We start from the raw sequence: 16098 nt of genomic DNA, 5'->3' as shown, positions 1-16098 counted from the left end.
ACTTATCTTTTCCAATACACTATATAAAAATATTCTCAAAATGAATTGCTTCTAAATGAATTATTGCATATTTATATAATAAAATGCTATTCAGCTAGTCAACATAAGGTTTGAGAATGTTTATTGATATGGTAACATATTCACAATATATTAAGTAAAGAAAATAGATGACAAGTCATCATTTACAATGAGTCCATTTTTTACAACTCCAGGCATAACCTATGTGTGTCTCTGTGTGTGTATAAATATATCACTCATAGAAGTTTACAAACATTGGAAAGACATGTACAAAATTATCAAAGATGATTATCTTTAGGGAGTGAGATTGTGAATAAACTTTTTCTTCCATCTTTGTTTTCCACCCTTTACAATGAACATATATTTCTTTTGCACCATTAAAAAAAAAAAAAAAAAAAAAAAAAAACATTGTGAAGCCCACTCTTTTCAGAGCTCCCCAGGCCCTGGATATCACTTTACATGTTCCTCATGTACTGTTGTATGCTGGAACCTTGGTGGGGTATGGGCCCCAAACCAGGCTGGAAGTGACCCTTTGAGATCTCATTTTAGACCTTAACCCCTCACTGGTAGGTTCCATCAGGAACACCCTTTACATTAAATTCCGCCCTAAAACAAAGGCTATGACAATGACCCTTTAGGCACTTGTAATATGTTCCCACATCAATTTGTCCCCATGTGCTTTTAATGCATGCATTACATTAGTGGTTTACACACTGTCCCCAGGGATTCACTTAGATGCTTCAAGAGGTTTGAAAAAAAAGTTAGATTCAAATATTTTGTAAAAATATATAATTTTAATTATTCATAAAAAGAAAACTAAAAAATAACCTGCCATACTTTAACACAGATGAGACCAGAAAATCATTCCTCTATGCCACCCGAGTCTCTGCCATCAGTGTGCATACAATCTTTAACTGTGCAACTGTTTAAGAAAACTGTAGCTGTGCATTACTCTTTAAAGAACAATCTAGAGCAACACAGAGTGTTTTTGTCTATGAAACTGAACCAGCACCAAAACGCAAAAGGTCCAGGCCTATCTGCTCGTCACATTTCCTCAACAAAGCCTAACAGTGAATTGTGTACAAGGCAGTAATGGTTTAACACATCTCTATATTGTTCAGCATTTGCTTTCAGTACTTAGAATAAGCATCATATCTTTTTAGTCTTTTATATTTATAAGAATGTGAACCATACTTGGGTATTTTTGAAACACATTTTTTTCTATTGAACTCCCTTTTCAAATGTAATCTGTCTAGCAGAGTAGCCAGGCATTGCAAAGTGAGCTGTTTACAAAGTGTTACTACATCTGAGTAAATCAGAATTTTCTGTGCAACCAAAACGAAATGAAGGTATCAGAACTGAAGATACCACATTAGGGCGGCTGATACAGCTGCAGCTGCCATTCACACTGCCCAGTGTCCATTCCATGTTCATAAATAGTCAGAATTTGAGCACTTACACTACTGCTACCTCTTGGCACAAGCCACCGTCCTTTCATGAATTATTCCAGGGGCTCCTCCTCTGTCCTGTTTTTTTTTTTTTTTTTTTACCTTTTGAACTCCTATGGCCTGTCCTCAACACCTAAATTATGGCATTTTCTCCCCAGCACTCTCCAATGGCCTCCCATTTCATTAAAGTAAAAGTGTAATTCTGAATCATGGTGCACAAGGCCCTACATAGTCTGACACCTTGTCTCCTTGCAGACCCCATCATCTGCTACCTTCCACTCACTTGGAACAGTCCGTGAGCCTCCCCAAGAAGGTTCCTCGAGAGCTCAGGCACCTTCTCACACAAGGTCAAGGAGCACTAGACCTCGCCACTCCTTCCACCTCAAGCGCTCTCTGCTCCCTCATCTCTGAAAGATCTTTAACCAAGTGTCATCTTCTCAGTGAACCTTTGCCAGGTCATCCTTACAACTACACTCCACGCTGCTGTCTCACAGGTTTTATATTTCCCTGTTTCACTTATGACCATCTGAGATAACTCTTACTCAAATTATTGATTGATTGATTGGCTGTCTCCCCCACCTAGAGTGTAAACTCCATGAGAGCAGAGAAGTTTGTCTATTTTGTTCCCTTCTGTATCCCCAGAATCCTAGAACAGTGTCAGGCACAAAGTAGGCAGGCACACAATACATATCCATTAAATAAATACAATATTCTAAATTCAAATCCATCACAAAATGTTTATCAATAAAATACCATGTTTACTTGTTTCCTGTCATGAAGCCACTTTTAAGATTTTTTTTTGATGAAAAAGTAGTTTTACTGCCAATGAAAGAAAGCTGTATAAAATTATAAGTTCCAGATACACGTTTATGTCTTCATTATAATTTGGATCTATTTATAGTACTCAGCATAATACTGCAAAATCCACTCTGATGGCACTAATCCAAAGGTCACACATCCTTTTGAAAAAGAGTCTCTCTCTACCCATTAGTCTCCACATATGTACAATAATGATGTTTGATTTAAAGGAGGATTATTTTTAAGAATCTTCTCTGGATTACATCATTAACTTGATAAAAAATAATTAAGGCCATCGAAGGCTTTCCCAAAACCATTCCAACCATCTAACACTGTCACATTCTGGAATCATAAATTTTGCCACATGCATCCGTTCACTCAGCCCTTTTTCCTCAAACCACAGTTTCTTTTACATGTATGATTTTGTTAAATCTTCAAATCACACACACATTCATTAATTTGAATATACCTTTGTGGAAATATCCAACAAACAACTGACACCCTATTGAGCTCAGTGTATCCATGTGGCTAAAACATGGTTCAGGCCCCATGCAGACAACTTTCTCCTAATCATTTAGTTTATAGCTCTTTTCCCCAATGTCCATCTTCCTCCATTTCATACCACTTGGCATGGATGTGTATGATTTTAGAACAGCTTCACCTACAAGTAAGCATGAAAAGTTGAATCTTCATCAGGAACTGATCAGGTGATTTTTAGAATCCAGAAATGTCAGTTTTGTCTATGGCCATACCACTCTGAATGCACCCAATCTCATCAGAAGTGTCAGTTATGCCAATTTCAAAATCTTTTCTTCTCAATCTAATAATTTCTTTATCCTAATGATATTGCCTAGCATATTAATATGAAAATCTGAAGAGTGATAACTTGATAAAACCTTCATGTCCAGAGCTTACAAAATTGAAAAAGAAGTATCTTATAACAGCCTAGTCATAATTGACTGATTTTTTGGTTGTCGTTAACTACAACAGACATTTTAGTAAGGCACAGATGCTATATCAAAATAAATATAAATTGATATTGTGGCAATAGTAATGAGTGCACTAGACAGAGATTATGGAGCTGGTCTAGCTGCATCCAATTCTACCTTGAAATCACCAAAGAAGTGTGAAGTCCAAGTAAATTTTATACACTTTATAAAAAAGTCAGTAGGAGGTGTTTTATTTCAGCCTTTGATTCTGGTGGTTCAAAGTGAACAGAATTTTCACACTTTAAAATGTAAGCACTATACCCACCTATGTATTATCTGTAACTGTGTTAAAGTAGAAGCCACATTTTCAAAAAAAATACAAAACATTCCTGCATCACAAGGTTGTGAACAGAAAAACAAGCAACTGGAATCAATAAAGCACAAAAATCCATCCGCTCTGCTGATCTGTATGAGTTTATACTGAAACAAAAACTTCTACTTGACCGGATTCTAGACAACAAACTGAAAATTACATGTCACATCTCAATCAATTCTTCTTTAATCACATTCTGTGATTAAAAGAACACAGGACCATCCTTCTTTTTCTGATTTATTTATATTGAGATCTTAACCATCACTCTGATCTCCGCAGTTTCTACTTCCTTCTTTGGCAGTAATTCTTCACTGCTAGAAATACCAGCATGCCTTCATATAAAATCAAATTCCACATATAAGTCATTAGCCTGTTGCCATTCTGTTAAAAACAAACACAGAATCCCAGACTTTATAAGCCCTTTTTTTGTTAAATCCATTATTCAAAAATATTTACACAGGATGGGAGGCACTGGCGATTGACATTTCTAGCCGTACCCTGCGTAGCACCCATAGACAAAAATCACAGAAAGTGTTGGCCATCCAGATCCTACAGAGAAGTCCTCATAAGCAGATGAATACCACGTGAGACAACCACACCTTATTCTTTGTGTGCTGAAAATGGGCAAATCTTGCAAAATCAAAGAATCTGAAGGTGTATGGAAAGGAAACAGATTTGGGCTTTTAAATAGGGCATTCTACATCTTTCTGTTTTCTAGATCAAAGTTCTCTGGAGGGTGTGGCAGGAGGAGCTCTGTGCCTGGCACTGCTGACTCCTGGCTTGACCTGAGGACCTACATGTCAGTTAGGGATGGGCGTGGTAAGAAGAATCAGGCTGGAGGGAAAGACATGGGTTGGCTGCTTTGTCTCAGCTTTGCCTCAGGGTGTTCCAGCAGGACCCAGGGTGGGCTTCAAAAGCTGGGAGCAGATTTTCAGAGTCCCCATTCCCTACCTGACAACTACACAGGGCATTCCTTCAACATGTAATGTCAAGACCTCACTACATTTTCCCACTTTATGTTGAATTCTCTCAAACCCAGGAGTCCAGGGCAGGAGGAACTCAGATCATTCATGGGTGCAAGCCCCGGGCATCAACAACATCACCTCTGCTGAATGAATATAGCTAATCAATACAAACATAATTTAGTGCCTTTCAAAACAAAGAATATGGCTTCATCTCCTTCATCTAGTTTTCAGGTACACAAGAAGTATCACATTTTATACCTGTAGGAGAGAACAGCTGGCGTTTGTGCTGCCATATCACTAGATATTATTAACACCCATTTGAAAACTTGGAGACATTCTCTAATTTCTAAATGCACAGTGAATCAATAAAGTTTTCCCAAGTTTTACTGCAGTTAGAAGTTGCCACCTTAACCAACTCCGTCCAAACTTTTGAAAATCTATTATAATTCCTAATGCCTCTTCGGGATGAAGATTAGCCATCTACAGCTGTCCTTAGCTTTGAAATTGCTCTGTGTAGAGGATTTCAGTGTGACCTCAGTTATTTCCATCCACCATCTACTTTTGCCGACTGAAACCTTACCTAAATAAAGGCCAGCCACTAAAACGACCCAGCAATCACTCAAGTAAAAAGCCAAAGTTTTCCTATGAAACCACTTCCACCAATCTCTTCCCTACTACCAATGCATTCCGACACGCAATCAAATCAGGCCTCTCCCAAAGCGGCTCTTGGATTTCACCGGACCGACTCTCTTAGAGGATCACCTGTCCTGTTTCCAAACTGTGCCTGCTTTCCTTGGAGCCACGAGATCGCGCACCGGAATCCCCCGAGGGCGGCGCGGGCCTGAGAGCCCGGGACTTACGTTGTTCATGTACTCGCTGAGTAGGTCCTGGAGCGCCTGGCGCACGGCATTGCACTCGGCCACGATCCGCTCGCGCCGGTCATCGCGGGTGCACGAGGAGTCGGCCATGAGAGCCGCGCCGCTGATGATGCTCTCCAGGCGCTCCTCTAGGGACGGCCGGAACCGGGCCTCGCTGAAGGTCATGGGGTCCAGGATGATCTTGTTCTGAAAGGAGGACAGTGCAGACACAATCAGCAGAGAAGAGGCGGATGCCCTGGCAGCCTGTTTTCTAAACCAGAAATTTCTGAGGCCAGGACAAGACTGTGTGGAGAAGAAGCTGGCTCCTTGTATAAATTCTAAAGTGGCCTTGACAAAGTCTCAACTTTCTGGAAGATACTTTGTCCTGAATCTAATCTTCAGGGAGAGAACACCATGTTGTGTTTCAACAATGTGTTCTCGGCAAAGGCTATCTCAATGGAAGGGTTTTCGAACGAGATTGTGACACTGGCTTGACATTTTTTAAAAATTTGTAGCCTTCAAGGAAAACACATTTCAGTGTAGCACTTTGTGGGGCTATGGAAAGATGTTACAGCCCCAGACTAGACCATAATGTGTAACCAACAACAGGACTGGCACACACATAGTGTGCATCCCCTTCAAGAGAAGCAGAGAGTCCCGTGGCAGGATGCCTTTTGAAACTTGAGTAAATAGCATCCAAAAGGCATATACAGTACAGGTTACTTCCCAATTAGGAACTAATATATTTTGTATAAAAACTAGCATTCTAGAAAAGGACTCATAATGTGTGTGCATGTATGTGTGTGTGATTTGTCACAATGAACTGACAGTATCCTGATAAAGGTGCTAACATATTCCAAAACAGCTTAGATAAGGAGAAAACAGAGACGTTTCCTAAAGGGAAGGTGTCACAGAGCGTTTATGCTTAGTTTTGCCTCTGCTAAGCCTGAGGATCCTGGAAACATATAGGTAGTGATGTCCAGAGGTGTACAGAAATATGCATCTAGAATTCAACAGATATATCAGCCTATATGAGGATCTGGGAATCATCAAGGCTATGTGGACACAAGGTAGTGAATGGTATACTAGCAAAGTGAATAGAATAAGAACAGACCAAAGAAGGCCCAGTTAATCCCAATTTCCAAAGGTTTACAGAAAAATAAGAATCAAAAGGAAGATCGGAAACATAGAGCAGAGCCTGGAGAATAGTATTTCCAGCAAGTCAAGGGAGTGGAGAGACTGAGGAAGTGTATGGTAACTAACTGCAGGAAATAGAGAGGCAAGGCCAACTTTGCCCAGTTGCTGGTTTCCATTAGGGACCCCTTTTCTGCTCGAAACAAGGAAGATCATTCCAACAACATTAATCACAGTGGAATGATCTGCTGCAAGAATGGTTAGCTCATCTTCACTGGAGGTGCACCCTCAGAGGTCCAAGAACCAGCATGGTAGTGATGGAGGAAATGGTCTTCTGACCCTTGGATCCTTTGATGGGATTGGCATTCCACTGCTCTTTCCTTTGATGTTCATCATATATATGTGTGTGTGTGTGTGTATGTGTGTGTGTGTGTGCATATACACACACATACACACATATATATATTTAGAAAACATAATTTACCATATCTACAAATAAAATAAGGAAACCAAATGATAGTAGGTAGTCATGCCATTGCCCACCTGCCATCTGCTGAGTACCTACTATGTGCCTACTAGAGTAGTTAGTGCTAAAAAGAGGGCGAAGAGCATAAAAGACATTTGTGTGATTTTTTTTCCCAGTAGGATATAAAATAGCTGCTTAATTATTACAAAAGAGGTTCGAGCATGCTCTCTGGGAATAGCGTTCTATAACTCTCCAAAATATCCTAAGGTATTTGCTGAAAGCTGTGCTCAAAATATCAGTGGCTCTGATTCTCTGCTTGTTGTTAAAATGCAAATCTCCACAGCAGGGAGATCCCTTCAGCACAAAATGATGATGTCCTAAGGAATGCGTGAAGCAGGTGGTGACTTCGAAAGAAAAAAGCACCCAGTAAACACAGACCACGTCTGAGGTCCACTGGAATGGTGGATTTCCTAGGAAATTACTCATTGGTCAAAGCTCTCTCTTCAGTTTAGAGGGCAAATGCGTGAGGTCCTTCCTATGAGCTATTCTGTGGCAGGTTCTGGCATAAAGACTACCTTCACATTTGCACTTTCTTAGATCTTAGGAAGAGGATAATTTTTACTTAACTCGGAATAGCATTACTCAGATCCTGTCCCTTGTGCCTTCCAAACAGATTCAAAAAATCATATGGAGTCCTCAGTACAGTGGATGGCTTTGCAGGGTATGTCTTTTTTTTTTTTTTTTTTTTTTTTTTGTTACGCAGGCCTCTCACTGTTGTGGCCTCTCCCCTTGCGGAGCACAGGCTCCGGACGCACAGGCTCAGCGGCCATGGCTCACGGGCCCAGCCGCTCCGCGGCATGTGGGATCTTCCTGGACCGGGGCACGAACTCGTGTCCCCTGCATCGGCAGGCGGACTCTCAACCACTGTGCCACCAGAGAAACCCTGCAGGGTATATCACAAGCGAAATTCCCAAAGGAAAGCTGAGAGGGGGCCACAGGAGCCCTGCCCCACCTGCCATCTGTACTAGAGCTCTGTCTGCAAGGACTCTTCCCAGTGGGACCCATTTGAATTCTGTCTCTCTTTCTTGCTCTCTTTCTATCTACTGCTTTTCAGATGATGCATTTATAATATATATATATATATATATATATATATATATATATATATATATATATATATATATATCACGTAACATGCATTAAATACTGATACTCTAATTAAAGAAATACCTGATCAAAGTATAATTAGACTACTTTCTTTTATAAGGATTGCTGATCTTCAAAGCACTCTTTTATAGGAACCCATATTAACAAAAAACAATGAAAAGTATTTGTTCTGCTTTGAGTTTTCAGGAGACTCTTCAAAGTTATATATCGGCTCTCAGATGGATTTTTATTATACTTTTGGACTAAAAAGTATAAAGAAATGCCAATTTGATGGAAATATACTGAGGTAAATTTGAACTCAATAAGGGAATTGTAAAACAGTTTCCCTGTAGAACAAGGAAAATGTACTATTGTCATTATAACATTATTTCCTAAATTATTTTCCACGGAACACTGAGCTTAGAGATGTAATGTTTTGATGAAAAAAATAAGTTTCCTTAGCCAGATATGTTTTGGAAATGCCGCATGGCACAGGGTACGTTAGCACATTAAATGCTTTGGGGAGTTCTGCATTAAACAAGTCCGTCTCCTGCAGCATTCCTCAAACCTATTTGAGCATAGAGGGGTCCCCTTTAAAATGCATGCATTATCTATGAGAACCTAAGGAACACGCTTTGGGAATCATGGCAAGAGAGAATTTACAGTGTCAGCCGAATAAGCTCCCCACCTGCCATGGCCCAGGGCTGTCATGAAAGTAAACGCACTGCAACATTGAGCTTCAAAATCTCTGCATAAAAGTTACACTGTTCACACATTTCTAATGGAATTATTCATTATTTATAGATCACAGGGGAAAAGCTTTTAAAAAAAAAACCTCCCTGGAAAAGAAACAATAAATTTACAATATTCCAATCTATATCCGTGGTGGAGATGGGGAGTACTGCAATTATGGATGTGAACGGCTAGCAGGAAGAAGCCACTTAGGGGAGAGAAAAGGTGCAAAGGACATTGCACACATGCGTGTGCATCTGTGTGCATGTGTGTATGTGTGTGTGTGCATGTGTGGGGGTGTGGATTGCCTGTGTGTGCTTATCTATGAGTGTATGGGTTCGAGTTGTGTGTAATGGGTGGAGGGGGGTAAATTGGTGGGAGGGGACATGGGTTGTTTGTGTGTGTGTATGTGTGTGTGTTTTCAGAGGACTGGAGAGCTCTCAAACAGGCTTTAGAAAATCAGAAAAAGATAAGAAAGAAAGAAAGAAAAAAAAGAACCAAATGAAGCCAGGGGCTTAAGGACTAGAGGAAAAGATTATCTATCCTTGCTAAAGTGATAGGAAAAAACAAACTCCTGGAGGTGAATCCTGGGCAAAAATACAGAGAGTGAAAGCCAAAGTGGAGTGAAGGAGGAGTATTGCTTCTGCATATTTGGGAGCGACTTAAAAAAATAAACAACCGGGCAGGCTCTCTTTGCTAGCACACTCCGGGGTCATTTCACACCAGCAAACAGATCTCCTGATTTCCCAGCATCAGCTCATACTGTCCGCGACTCTCTAAGGCTGCCCTCTACTGGCCAGAAAGGGAGCAGCAGCGGCAGCAGCATCCAGCTCGCTCCCTGGTCACGGAGGGAACATTTCATGGGTAACATGCAAGCACCAAACAGAGAAAGTGCAAGGTCAAGGTTTCCTATCTCTCCCTTTATGCCAAAGGTGTGCTCCTGCAAGAGGAGTTTATGCTGTTTCCAATTGTACAGACTTATTTTAGTCCACTGAGATCTTACATTTTAAATATCTAAGTCTCTCTTTTGCATTCTTAAAGCTCATTTAATCTTTTTATCCTTTTGATATTTTAGTTCATCTCCTATTGTCATTTTAGTTCATTTTAAAATTGTGAGGCTACGTTTCTTACTTTATCTTTTTCTTCTTTTTATTAAGTAAGGCTTACTTTAATTTCTTTTTATCCTGTCTATTCTCAGTCCCTTTATTTCACTAGCATAATATTCTGTGCTTTGTGATTTTTCCTTAACTTATTTTTTTATTAACATCTTTAAGAATTAATGTTTTCATTCTTACATTTATGGAGTGGCAACTGGAAAGCATTGCCATAAAGAGAGGAGCCCCAATAATTCACCCCCAAGCAAAGGAGGCTAGGATCCTCTTCTGCCATCAAGTTGGTGCTATAAGAGTCTCTCTTGTCCTACATAAGTGATGTCCCATTTTTTCCAATGTCGAACTCTATAAAAATTATAACTTGAAATAATTCAGGGAATGATATAGTTCAAAACTACTTCCCAGAATAATACATTTTCCAGTACTCACCCCACATTCAATTGTTACAAGAGCACTGTTTTTAAATCACACCTATCATGCATTCTCTCTACAGGGAGTAATGTGATCTAAAATTTCAGTACTATCCTGGGACACTGAGTTATACCTGTTGCAGGCTCCGATGCCACAGCAGGCAGCAGAGAGACCTCTGTCAAATCAAGAAGTTGAATGCATTACAAATGGTTTGATAGGTCCACAATTCTGTGTCTGTGATATTACTACCTCCATCTTATTGAAGAGGAAAATGACGCCAGAGATGTTTCCCCATGTTCGTACAGCTGGGAAATGAGGACACCTGGATTTGAACACAGGGCTTTTCACTTTAAGCCCAGCGTTCCTTCCACTGTTTCAGATTGCCCATATTCGGTTGAAATGAGTCTAACAAATCATAATTATACAAATTTATTTCTTATTTTAAAAACCCATGAAATTCTCCTGAACCAAGTATAATGGTATAAGTATAATCTGTCATACTGTCTTCTTTTATGTCATCTGGGTCAACTTGCCCTTCCCATGGATAGTTGAAAGTATAGCCATCCATTCAACAAATGGATGCCAGTTACTGTAGCTGTCTGAGGGCACAGACTGAAGAATCCTTTATTTCAAGAGGTTCACTGTCTAGTAAAAATAAAAAAAATGTGTACAACCAAGTGTAATTTGGAAAATATACCGACAATGTTAAGGAACAGCTGAGTGATGGGAATTTGAACAGTTGGGAGGGGGGAGGTAGTCACAGAGATCTTCCTGGAGGAGATTACTCCTCAGCTAAGACTTAAAGAGTGAAAAGCAGTCGACCAAGCAAAGTCGGGGCCAGAAGAGACAATGCAGACAGAATAGAAGTGGTAACAAATGCACGGAGGTGAAAAATATCACAGTATATGAAGAGTATCAAAAGAGGTTTATTGAAGCTGAAGTGTTCAGTGTGAAGTTACAGGTATGGTGCCATGAAGGGGCCCCAAGCAACTTTCCTTTAAGAGAAACTTCTGCATGAACATAAGTAACTGACCGTCTCCACCTGCTACTACTGTAGACCCACCAGTTTCCCAAGGAGCCATACAAGACCCCAGCAGCCCCTGTCAATCACGGAGCCATTCCTGCCCAGTGAGGACTTCTCCAGCAGGCAACCTCTGCCCCCTGCTCTTGTCTCTGCAATGACCGTGCTGAGACCTGCTCGGAACTGTGCTCAGGCTCCTCCTACACTGTCCTCGCTCTCCTGCTCTCCTTTCACGGGTGTTTGACCTGCACTGCAGTCAAAAAGCTCTCTTGGCCTATTTCTACTGGTTCTTTCCCACTATATCCTTCAAAGGCAATTTCTTTTTACACATCTAATCCCATCTATCTTGGGATTTGCTTCTCCAAGGACTTGAACAGACAAAAACAGGAATAGGAGACAAAGTTGGTGAAGAGAGCAACAGCCGTGTTCTGAAGAGCCTTCTATGCCATAAGACGTTTTCTCTCTGTAAATGCCCCTTCAGACAATGAAGAGTCATCAAGAATTTAAAACATAGGAGTGATGTAATCCTGTTTGGCTGCAGAAAGTTTTCCCCAGAAGTAGGGAAGTCAGCTTTGGTAGAAAGAGAAGGCGGGAGAGCAATTATCAAGCCTTCGGATCCCAGAAGAAAGATTGGCTGAGTACAAGATTATGTTTGTATAAAAAAGATTAAGGGCATGTATTGGGACACATTCAGAATGTGAATCTGAAAAATGTGGAGATATACTGGCTATGAGAATGTAGAAGAAGGAGTCAAATATAAAACCTAAATTTCTGTCATGGGTAACATCAAAATGCACATATCAACCAGTTATATCCTGGGTGTCAGCCTCCTTTTATGCAAATAAAGTTTTATTAGAACACAGGCCGGCCCATTCATTTACACAGTGTCTATGGCTATTTTCACACTGCAATGGCAAGGTTTAAAATTTAGGACAGAAACTGTATGGGTCACAAAGCTTGGGATATTTCCTATCGGTTCTTTAAGAAAACATTCACTGACCTTGAACAACTGTGACAGGTAACAGATAAAGAAGAGCAGGTTTAGAGTGTCTATGATTCATTTAAGTGGAAAAGTCTTGTGGAAAGTTGATTATAAGTGTATGAAAATGGACCAGCTATAAAGATTGAGGATCATCAGAATAAAGACAGGAGTGGCAGCTTTGAGAACGGATGTGCTATCCCAAGAAAAAGAAATAGAATGAGAAGAGCAGTGAGCCCAAACCACACTGGGAAACCCTCAATGTATAACAGAGAAAGAGCCCACAAATGACACGGTAAAGAATGGTCAGAGAGATCTGACCAGACCCAGGAGATTTTATGGCCATAATTTATAAGGGAGAACAGTAGGGAATTCTCTAAAGAGGGCAAATAAGATCAAGACCAAAAATGTCCTTTGAAATTGGAAGCTAGGAAGTTATCAGTGATAAACTGTGTGCCTATATGTGTATATCTGTGTGTATGTACTTATTTATTTATAAATATCTTAATCCAAAAGGCACATCAGCCTCAATGGAAAGTAGCAGAAGCAATCTGACTACTGTTGAGATGAAAGAGAAATATTTTCAAATTCATAAAAAAATTATTTAACATTTTCAGGAAGGTTCTAGAAAACAACTAGAAGAGAGAAAGAACTAAATGGTATTAAATTAGGAAGGAGAAGATAAAACTATGTATGTCCAATTGCAGATGTTATAACTGCTAACTTAGAAAAAAATGAGAATCAACCAAAAATTTATTGCATTTTTTTTAAATTCATGAAAGCACTTGTATTTATATGCAACATCAATTGCCTTCATATATACAAGAACTAACCAATTGGAAGAGCAATATTACAATACCAAGAATTGCAAAACAAAACACACAGAGAAACACACTTTAGATGTCAACTAGATACAACAAGAAATGTGCTAAAGAAAGATGAATCGACCAGGCACACACTCCGAGCACAGGGCAGACCTGGAACTGGGATGCACACCCTCTCGCTCCAGAGTCACTGACTTGGCTACTACACTGTGTTTCCCACTGGTATCTTTCTGCATGCGTGATGCTGGTCAACGTGAAGTCAATGGAACAGCAAATTCTCCAACTCAGACACTGAAGTAGTAGTAGTACTGTACATGATTCTTTCTACTTTAAGAGGGTATGGAAAACAGTAAACAATGATCAGGAATAGGGACTTCCCTGAGGGCACAGTGGTTGAGAATCCGCCTGCCAATGCAGGGGACATGGGTTCAATCCCTGGTCCAGGAAGATCCCACATGCTGCGGGCCACAACTACTGAAGTCCGTGCACCTAAAGCCCGTGCTCTGAAACAAGAGAAGCCACCGTAATGAGAAGCCCACACACTGCAACGAAGACTAGCCCCCACTCGCCACAACTAGAGGTAAGCCCTCACACAGCAGCAAAGACCCAATGCAGCCAAAAATAAATAAATAAATTTATTTTAAAAAAAATGAGCAGGGATAAAAGCTCTTAAAATGCTACTTTATCCTACTTTTAATTTGTTATCTGTCTCAAGTTGGTCAGCAGGCATTATAATATACTTTTTCTACCAAGAAGGAAAACACAAATATCTGTTAATCTTTCTTGAGCTACGAATTAACCATCTTAAAGCTGAACTTTGTACCTAACTATACTAAAAGCAGTAACTTAGCATGACTGTCATACCTAGTAAGATCAGGAGCATAAAAGTAATATATTACAATATTTAATTACAGTTATGCCAGTAGAAAGGCTCTAGAACACTCATAATGCCTAATGGAGTGGTTTCATACCCACAGATTAAGTTCCCAAGATTTTCAGTGCACAGCTGAGGAAGGTGAAGTGTTTTTCTTTAGCAGCCAAGAAACCGCTTGTTAAAGACTGGGAGAAAGTCTTATTTATTATCTTTAGATCTTCTGGCTTTCAGTGTTAATTAAACTCTTTAGAGAACTACTTAGTCATCTCAAATATACACACAATTTTCAAAATGCCAGAAAAGATAACAAAGAAAACCGATTTAATCAATTGTTTTCCAAATCTAATCTTATAAACATGGAAAAAACAAACGCTAGTGGTATGAGCAAGTCCTGTGGTTTTCTCTGCTCTTTGTGACAGCCCTGTAAGATAAAAGTGCCCTGGGTTTTTACTACCTTCATAGTTCAAGGTGGCAACTAAGGAAAATAATAAAGTGTGCTGTTGTACCTCATAAACAACCAGACCCTCACCACCTGCTGTCCAACATAGCTATTTTGAATCAAACAAGCAGAAGAAATAATAAATGTCAACATTCCCTTCTGAAGCCATTCACTTTCATTTTTTAAAGATGGCAAAAAAATTCTCAAAGAGGCAGGTAACAGTTAAAGTCATTCTTCTAAAGGAATATATCATTGTGATCTGGAGTAACTAAAGCAATGCAAATCAGAAAACCAAAATGATGTGCATGTTTAAGCGAGGGAATATTTCTCTTTAATTATTCTGAGATTTTCCTAGAACAGGCAACAATGTACATGTCTTTACTTCCTTTCTTTTGCACCTTTATCATCACCCCATCCTCCTATTTACCTCTGCATATTTAAATTGTGTACTGTGTCTTGTCTTGGGATATAACTGGATAAGTTTTATGTTTCACTGATAAAATAGCTCTTCCTTCCTTCCTCTTTCTCCCAGGTACAGAGTTCAGAAGTCCTTCTGTTTCTTGCTGCATGAAGAAGTACAAAGACATGTGGTCTGGAGAGAACAGTGCCCCAGCCTGAGTGAAACCTGAAAATGACTGAGCCTGCCCAGAGAACGGTAAGCTTTGGTCCAGCTCAGAGCGTCCTGCTGCCTTGGCATTGTCCAAACGGTCACGGAGGTCACAGAGAGTTCCAAGGGCCCAAGATTTGTAAAGGCATTTAATTGTATTCATTATATTATTTTGCTGCACTGATAAAATTCAAAACAAAGCAAACAAATGAACAAGTCCAGGCAGTACCTATTGATTAACTATTCACCAGTGTTATTTTTTAAATGTCTGTTATCCAGTTTAAAATATTTGACTAGTAACGCCTGAGGCAGTCTCTCCCAGTCTCCCAGTAAAATACCTGTAGATAGAGAGGGGAGAAAGGAATTTTATAACCCTGAAAATTGAGAATGAAAGACATCTACTGACAATGAAGGATGATCATAATTCTGGCTCTGAATGCTTTAAACACTTCTTTTAAAGATTGAAGTCTGAGATAAAAGCATAAATCAAGGCCATTTTAATAAATTAACTGAGGTGTCTAAATCAAAAGTGTGTTATTTGTTGGGTTTTAAACATTTATTCTCCCTGTAGTGTATCAAAAATTAACACAGATACTTATTCTCCCTGTAGTGTATAAAAGATTAACACAGATACATTTTCATCTTTTTCATTCTTTGCCAAGCTCTTCCCAGTGAGAATCTTTCTATCTGTACCTAAAAAGTTTTTTCATGGGCTAATTGGGGTAACATTTGAAATGGAAAATACTAAAGGCATTAAGTTTTAATCATCTATTTTTTTGTTAAGCTACAGAGAAACTCTAACCTGCATTTTTGGATTTGCCTTAATTTTTAAAATTGCATTCTAAAATCGATTGCTTACTCTTTCTTCTCAGGCTTATACTTAAAGATAAACTAATTATACCATTTATAATATACTTAAGATATTATTTGTATTTAAACAGTTCAGTTTAATTGGAAATAAATGA

The 16098-nt window shown here is 39.4% G+C and overlaps 1 protein-coding gene across 3 annotated transcripts in view; it reads right to left on the bottom strand.

The window, feature by feature from the left end:
- Window positions 1-16098, bottom strand: part of CTNNA2 (catenin alpha 2) — a gene marked incomplete at its 5' end in the record, with an annotated part of 1039969 nt that overhangs the window by 753898 nt on the left and 269973 nt on the right. For all 3 annotated transcript variants that reach the window (XM_082642275.1, XM_082642276.1, XM_082642277.1), the window contains one exon: window positions 5392-5595. In XM_082642275.1, the coding sequence (XP_082498401.1) occupies window positions 5392-5595 (204 nt within the window). The remainder of the gene's footprint in view (window positions 1-5391; window positions 5596-16098) is intronic.

Source organism: Mesoplodon mirus (genome assembly GCF_964341445.2).
Source record: "Mesoplodon mirus genome assembly, chromosome: 14".
Taxonomy (NCBI): Eukaryota; Metazoa; Chordata; class Mammalia; order Artiodactyla; family Ziphiidae; genus Mesoplodon; species Mesoplodon mirus.
Note: the sequence above shows the minus strand (reverse complement) of the source record. Positions and strands in the feature narration are given on the sequence as shown.